Genomic DNA, 8701 nt, shown 5'->3' with positions numbered 1-8701 from the left:
CAGGTCTATGGAGGGTATTGCACATTAGTAGGCTTAAAGGGTATTCTATTAAAAAAAAGAAATAAAGAAAAAAATAGGTTTTATCAGCTCTAGCTGCCTTAATTTGACAGTTGCCAGAAAGGAAATTGGGTTGTGAGACAGGGGAGGACACGCGGCAAGGGTCATCTGGCCGGGACTTTGGATCACACTTAACCACTGCGCTTAACCACTTTTATTCCATTATAAATTTAGTCCCTTAGTGCACTCACATTGCATCGCTGTTTTAGAGCCACATCAAGTTAATTTCATTTGGTAATCTAAATTATAACATGAAAGCGTCCATTATCAGTTTTCAAGGTTGTACAATGCAAGTTCCTGGCCACTAAGCGACTGAGATCAACTCTGTTCCTGCAGAGGCACATTGTTCTGTCAGTGTGGACATTTGCCTATTTAGAAGCTGTTGGCTTTCAAAAAAGCAGAAAACTAACTTTGAGAAAAATAGCTTTTATTTTTTAACTGAGCCTTTGAACATGTGAAGTCAACAAGCACTTAAACTCTCTTCAGAAAGATTTTCTGATTTATGCATACTGGACCTTTGCCAGCACACACACACACACACACGCACACACCTATACTGGTTTTGGTGTACTAGCAGGACACTTTTTTCAAACCAGTTTTTTGCAACACTAAACGGACACCCCTTTCCACTTATGCTAGAAAGACGTAGTAAGTTGTCAAAAATCTTGTTAGAGTTACACAACATAGATCTCACTTAAAAATTTAGATACACACTTCAGAACTCAAAATACAAGAATGTGACCCAATGCTGTATTAAAAGGACAAACGATAATGAGGTGCTTGGCTCCGCCCATGACACCAACAGTAATTGTCAGGGCCAATTTTATTTATCAGGACCATGGCATACACATACAAAAAACATAAAATTCATGTGCATTAAGAAGTCCAAAAATGGAAATATGGACTATAACTAGTCCATATTTCTGTGGAGTGCATTTGTCATCCCATGAGATGTCTGAATCATCTACGGAATCAGGAGCATACTCCTCTTCTGATGATATCGCTTCACTTGAACTTTGTTCTGGACAGACCTGTTGATTAAAAACATATTTTGTATACATTGAAAGCGTTTCAGCAAGAATATTTCTACTAAAAGCTTACCAGTGATGTCCTCCTTTTATTTACAATAACACATTTTGTGCAGGGACTGGTTGCAAACTAGACAGAGAAAAGTAAGAATTGACAAAGGGAGGTAGCATAAGTATTTAAAAAGTCAGTGCTGCACTATGACTCAATTTCAACATACAGCACAACTAGACATGGAAGATCATATTCAAAAGATGAACCCAATTCCCATTCTCAAAAAAATTACCTTTACATCACACACCACTCCATTTCAGAGGTGAAAACAGTCCTTCAAATAAAACATTTTTCTAAACTTGACATTTCATCATGGATGATATCATGATCTCACACACAGTTAACCACCGTTAACCGAAAAAAGTGTAATCTTAAAATAAGAATTTGATCCTGACACTTGTGTAGGTATCAAACCAATGAATTGTTATGATTAATTGTTTTGAATCGCAATAACCATGTGTTTGAACAGTACTTAGTATTCTCATGACTATTTTAGAAAATAAAAAGGTCATTGAGATAAAACTTATGTCAGGTGAGTTGCCAGAAAATAATTTGCATGCATCCAACTCAGCAGCCTGACAAGGCATCTCTATGGAGAGCTAAAATGAAGGGATAAACACTGAATGATTGTTTCTAAAAATAAAACAATGTCCACCTAATGTATGAACCTATCCAGTTTATTACAGAGGATCCATGTGTCTGTGCTCATCTGAACTTAACTTTCATTCTTTTCTACATGTAATTTCAAAACTCAGTCCTCCAAATTTCTGCACCTTACATGATGAGTATTACACAAGACCAGTGTGTTTGAATAGTACTTAATATTATTTCAATGACTTTATATAAGAAACAAAGTTGGTTGTCGGAGACCAAAAATACCTCTGGAGGGTTGGTTGAACTGGATCCGCATACATCCACGTCACCAGCCTGACACAGTTCATCTTTGGAAATCTGAAATGTAAAGAACACTCACTAAATGTGAGTTTGTTGCCAATGTAGAGAACAGTCCTCCCTATTCCTGCACCTTACATTTTGAGTATTACACTGGACCCATGTGTATGTCCACTCCTAAATGTGACTTTCATTCTTCTGTACTTGTAATTTCAATACTCAGTCCTCCCTATTCCTGCACCTTATATTTTGAGTACTACACAGGACCCGTGTGTATGTGCGTTTCTAAATGTAATTTTCATTCTTTTCAACTGTAATTTCAAAATTCAGGTTTCCAAATTTCTGCAACTTACATGATGAGTATTACATAAGACCAGTGTGTATGTGCACTCCTAAATGTGACTTTCATTTTTCTGTACTTGTAATTTCAATACTCAGTCCTCACTATTCCTGCACCTTATATTTTGAGTATTACACAGGACCTGTGTGTATGTGCGTTTCTAAATGTCATTTTCATTCTTTTCTACCTGTAATTTCAAAATTCAGGTTTCCAAATTTCTGCAACTTACATGATGAGTATTACACAAGACCAGTGTGTATGTGCACTCCTAAATGTGACTTTCATTTTTCTGTACTTGTAATTTCAATACTCAGTCCTCACTATTCCTGCACCTTATATTTTGAGTATTACACAGGACCTGTGTGTATGTGCGTTTCTTAATGTAATTTTCATTCTTTTCTACCTGTAATTTCAAAATTCAGGTTTCCAAATTTCTGCAACTTACATGATGAGTATTACACAAGACCAGTGTGTATGTGCACTCCTAAATGTGACTTTCATTTTTCTGTACTTGTAATTTCAATACTCAGTCCTCCCTATTCCTGCACCTTACATTTTGAGTATTACACAGGACCTGCGTGTATGTGCGCTTCTAAATGTAGCTTTCATTCTTTTGTACTTGTAATTTCAAACCTCAGTTCTCTCCTTTTATGCAGCTTACATATCAAGTGTTACGCAAGACTTGTGTGTTTGAACAGTACTTAACATCATATCAAAAACTGTATTTTAGAAAATAAGTTGGTCGTTGGAGACCAAAATTACCTCTGGAGGGTTGATTGAACAGGACCCGCCTGAATCCACGTCACCAGCCTGACACGGTTCATCTTTGGAAATCTGAAATATAAAGAACACTCACTGAATATGAGTTTGTTCCCAATTTAGAAAACAGTCCTCCCTATTCCTGCCCCTTACATTTTGAGTATTACACAGGACCTGTGTGTATGATCGCTTCTAAAACAGCTTTCATTCTTCTGTACTTGTAATTTCAAAACGTAGTCCTCCTTATTCCGGCACCTTACATTTTGAGTATTACACTGGACCTGTATGTGCGCTTCTAAATGTAACTTTCATTCTTTTGTACATGTAATTTCAAAACTCAGTCCTCCCTTTTTATGCAGCTTACATATCAAGTATTACACAAGACCTGTGTGTTTGAACCGTACTTAACAGTCATCCCCAACCACAGGCCGCAGATCAGTACCAGTCCGTGAACCAATTGGTACCGGGCCGCACAAGAAAAATATTTTCGTGTTACATATTGTCTGAGTATGGAGGATCGTTTATTTTGAAAACCCTTTAACCGGATTCTCTCGGTTACGTCTTGCTCACCAACATTGAGCCCACAATGAGTAAGAAAGCGATATGTTAGGAAAGTTTCTTTGGAAAAGGGGAAAAGGACCAGAGACAGGAGAGTGGATTTATCCTGGACTTGTAGGTGACTCCCATGTTCCAAGCCCACTCTGCATAATATGTACCGGCTTACAAATGAGGCAATGGAGCTTCAAACTGCTTTGCCATTACACCCTCTGCATTGTGTGTCATCGTTTCCAAGGTCGGATCATCTCATTGCAGAGAAACAAGCTCAGGACTCCCATTAATTTGTCATTGTCGTAAGTTAAAATTTTCATGAAAATAAATATTCGTTTTTGTGGCATTTTCAAATCTTATATTGAAGGGATGTGTGAACGTTAGCATAGCGACTAGAGTCAGAGAGCATTATGGCAGTGATCGAGACGAGAAAAGAGGAGTATAGCTTGTAAGTCTTAAGTCTGGTTCACACGGCAAGATTTTAGGATTGTCAGACGATTTTCCAAATTCTGTGACCACAGAGCTGATAAAAGTACAACAGGTTTATGTGTCCAGCCACATAACAGGAGCAAATCTTGCCATGTGAGCAGGCTTTAGTACAAAATGATGTCACAACTACAATCTACCTGCAATGCATATAGCTAGTGTAAGCATCAAGCCTTGACTGAATGAATAGCCTTGTGTCACGTTAATTTAATGATGGATAGCTGAAAAGTTACCGGGTTTATCAACTGTGGTAGCAATTTTGCTCCAACTCCACTCGTCATCATTTCTGTGGATATTCTTTGTACAAAATGCTGAATAAACATTCATGCTGTTTCTACATATCTCCGATGTCCACCGGACTCATTTTGGGCATGTCAGCTCAGCTGTTTGGGATTCCCCTCCATGAGCTACGTCACAGCGTTTTCTGATTGGCTGCCTGTCAAATTGAACAGGTTGAGTTCTAGCTCCCAATCAAGGAAAACCCTACAAGCTGTGAGAATATGCCCGATTTTAGATCGGAGCAGTCCCAATGTTCCAACGACTGGATGTGATCAGTCTTAGCATGCCATAGATGGCAGGATGAACGGTTACGATTATCGCAAGCAACGTTCTAAGATTGTTGTAAGGAGAAATTCGGGGTAAAAAAAGAAGAACCCGAGCCACAGAAAAATGGCCAAGTCTTCACCGGTCCGCGGTGATAAAAAGGATGGGGACCACTGGTACTTAATATCATTTCAAAGACTTTATCTTAGAAAATAAGTTGGTCGATGGAGACCAAAATTACCTCTGCAAGGTTGGTTGAACAGAATCCGCATGCATCCACGTCACCAGCCTGACACAGTTCATCTTTGGAAATCTGAAATGTAAAGAACACTCACTAAATGTGAGTTTGTTCCCAATGTAGAAAACAGTCCTCTCTATTCCTGCACCTTACATTTTGAGTATTACACAGGACCTGTGAGTATGTGTCCTTCTCAATGTAACTTTCATTCTTCTGTACTTGTAATTTCGAAACTCAGTCCTCCCTATTCCTGCACCTTACATTTTGAGTATTACACAGGACTTGTGTGTATGTGCGCTTCTAAATGCAATTTTCATTTTTCTATACTTGTAATTTCAAAACTCAGTCCTCTCTTTTTATGCAGCCAACATATTTAATATTAGACAACACCTATGTGTTTTAACAGTACTTAATATCATTTCAATTACTTTATTTTAGAGAATAAGTTGGTCGATTGAGACCAAAATTACCTCTGTAGGATTGGTTGAACAGAATCCACATGCATCCATGTCACCACCCTGACACAGTTCATCTTTGGAAATCTGAAATGTAAAGAACACTCACTAAATGTGAGTTTGTTCCCAATGTAGAAAACAGTCCTTATTCCTGCACCTCACATTTTGAGTATTACACAGGACCTGAGTATTTGTGCTTCTCAATGTAACTTTCATTCTTCTGTACTTGTAATTTCGAAACTCAGTCCTCCCTATTCCTGCACCTTACATTTTGAGTATTACACAAGACCTGTGAGTACTCCTGATCAAAATCTTAAGACCAGTCAAAAAATTGCAAGAATTTGCATTTTGCACTATTGGATCTTAAGTCCAAATTAGAGCTTCACAATGTTAAAGGAAAAAATCAGTGCAAGAGACAAGAACTTTTGAGCAGGCAATTTTCTGAAAACTGCATTTACACTCAAACATGATTTTTTTCAGCTGATCAAAAGTTTAAGACCATAGTCTTTAAAAGCCAAAAGATGTGCCAAACTCTGGATTCCATGTCATTTTCTGTCAAGTCTTTACACTGTCAAGACCTCGTGATGGCAAAAGCAAAAAAGCACACTGACTTTGAACGTAGTAGGATTGCTGAGCTGCATAAGCAAGGCCTCTCACAATGTGCCATCGCTGCTGAGGTTAGACGCAGTAAGACATATCATGTAGTAAGTCATTTTGCATTTTTTAAATGATCCTGAGGGTTATGGAACAAAAAAGTCAAGTGGTAGACCCAAAACAATTTCACCAGCTCTGAGCCGCAGGATCCGATTGGCTGTACGTCAAGACACGGGACGATCCTCTACCCAAATTAAGGCCATTACTGGTGCTGACTGCAGCCCAATAACCATCAGACCGCATCTGCGAGAGAAAGAAGGGCTTCAGAAACAAAACACAAAAAACGTCTTCAAAGGCCATGTCTTCTTTAACGCCACAAAATTTCCCGTTTGGACTTTGCAAGGGTGCGCCAAACATGGGACATTGAAAGGTGGAAGAAAGTTATCTTCTCTGATGAGAAAATTTAACCTTGATGGTCCTGATGGCTTCCAACGTTACTGGCATGACAAGGAGATCCCACCTGAGATGTTTTCTACATGGCACAGTGGTGGGGGCGCAATCATGATTTGGGGTGCGTTTTCCTTCAATGGAACAATTGAGCTTCAGGTTGTGCAGGTTCATAAGGGGAGATGTTGCAGCGGGAATCCCTCATGACTGAGGGCCCTTGTCTGTGTGGTAATGATTGGGTTTTTCAACAGGACAATGCTGCAGTTCACAATGCCCGCCTGACAAGGGAGTTCTTCCAAGAGAATGACATCACTCTTTTTGAACATCGTGCATGTTTCCCGGATCTAAACCCAATTGAGAACATTTGGGGATGGATGGCAACGGAAGTTTACAAAAATGGACATCAGTTCCAGACAGTGAATGCCCTTCGTGAAGCCATCTTCAACACTTGGAGCAACGTTTCCACTAGCCTCCTGGAAACATTGGCATCAAGCATGCCTAAATGATTGAAGTCATCAACTTCAATCATTCTTGAAGAGCTACCATTCTTGTAGCTCCACAAGAATGGTGGAGCTACTCATTACTGAGTCCTTTTTTTGACACTCTGATTTCTGTTTTGGGGGGTTTCTCTGGTTTTTTTGAGCTATGGTTTTAAACTTTTGATCAGCTGAAAAAATGTTTGAGTGTAAATGCAGTTTTCAATGAATTCCCCACTCAAAAGTTTTTGTCTATTATGCTGATTTCTTCTTTTAACATTGTGAAGCTCTACTTAGAACCTTCTTAAGATCCAATAGTGCGAAATGTAAATTCTTGCAGTTTTTTAACTGGTCTTAAGATTTTGATCAGGAGTGTATGTGTGCTTCTAAATGTAATTTTCATTCTTCTATACTAGTAATTTCAAAACTCAGTCCTCCCTTTTAATCCAGCTAACATATTTAGTATTACACAACACCTATGTATTTGAACAGTACTTAATATCATTTCAATTACTTTATTTTAAAGAACAAGTTGGTCGATGGAGACCAAAATTACCTCTGCAAGGGTTGGTTGAACAGAATCCGCATGAATCCACGTCACCAGCCTGACACAGTTCATCTTTGGAAATCTGAAATGTAAAGAACACTCACTAAATGTGAGTTTGTTCCCAATGTAGAAAACAGTCCTCCCTATTCCTGCACCTTACATTTTGAGTATTACACAGGACCTGTGTGTATGTGTGCTCCTCAATGTAACTTTCATTCTTCTGTACCTGTAATTTCAAACTCAGTCCTCCCTATTCCTGCACCTTACATTTTGAGTATTACACAGGACCTGTGTGTATGTGTGCTTCTAAATGTAATTTTCATTCTTCTATACTTGTAATTTCAAAACTCAGTCCTCCCTTTTAATCCAGCTAACATATTTAGTATTACACAACACCTATGAGTTTGAACAGTACTTAATATGATTTCAATTACTTTATTTTAGAGAATAAGTTGGTCGATGGAGACCAAAATTACCTCTGCAAGGGTTGGTTGAACAAATCCGCATGCATCCACGTCACCAGCCTGACACAGTTCATCTTTAGAAATCTGAAATGTAAAGAACACTCACTATATGTGAGTTTGTTCCCAATGTAGAAAACAGTCCTCCCTATTCCTGCACCTTACATTTTGAGTATTACACAGGACCTGTGTGTATGTGTGCTCCTCAATGTAACTTTCATTCTTCTATACTTGTAATTTCAAAACTCAGTCCTCCCTATTCCTGCACCTTACATTTTGAGTATTACACAGGACCTGTGTGTGTATGTGCGCTTCTAAATGTAATTTTCATTCTTCTATACTTGTCATTCCAAAACTCAGTCCTCCTTTTTATGCAGCTAACATATCTAGTATTACACAACACATGTGTGTTTGAACAATATTTAATATCATTTCAATTACTTTATTTTAGAGAATAAGTTGGTCGTTGGAGACCAAAATTACCTCTGGAGGGTTGGTTGAACAGGATCCGCATGTCCACATCACCAGCCTGACGGTTCAACTTTGGAAATCTGAAATGAAGGGATGTACACTGAATTATTCCATAAATAAAGTCCACCAACTGTATGAGCAAAGCACCTTTAGCTGAACACACCTCTACCTGTAGGTACACATAATAAGTAGGATAAACTTTAAACAATGCAGATATATCAAATAGTAGCAAATGAAATTAAAATCAGTCAATTGATCTAATTGTATGTCTTTCTGTGGTTACTTAAACATTTTTTGTCAACTGAAT

The 8701-nt window shown here is 38.3% G+C and overlaps 1 protein-coding gene across 1 annotated transcript; it reads right to left on the bottom strand.

Moving 5' to 3' along the window:
• Positions 1 to 831: 831 nt before the first annotated feature.
• LOC145554669 (uncharacterized) lies at positions 832 to 7557 on the bottom strand. Its single transcript, XM_081614881.1, has 7 exons — positions 7472 to 7557; positions 5414 to 5485; positions 4947 to 5018; positions 3131 to 3202; positions 2017 to 2088; positions 1159 to 1215; positions 832 to 1088 (listed from the first exon to the last, which is right to left on the bottom strand). The coding sequence occupies exons 1-7, from the start codon at positions 7532 to 7534 to the stop codon at positions 888 to 890; spliced, it is 609 nt and encodes a 202-aa protein (XP_081471007.1). The 5' UTR covers positions 7535 to 7557; the 3' UTR covers positions 832 to 887.
• Between the last annotated feature and the right edge of the window lie 1144 nt (positions 7558 to 8701).

The sequence above is a fragment of the Poecilia reticulata genome, chromosome 13 (genome assembly GCF_904066995.2).
Source record: "Poecilia reticulata chromosome 13, P_reticulata-male-v2, whole genome shotgun sequence".
Taxonomy (NCBI): Eukaryota; Metazoa; Chordata; class Actinopteri; order Cyprinodontiformes; family Poeciliidae; genus Poecilia; species Poecilia reticulata.
Note: the sequence above shows the minus strand (reverse complement) of the source record. Positions and strands in the feature narration are given on the sequence as shown.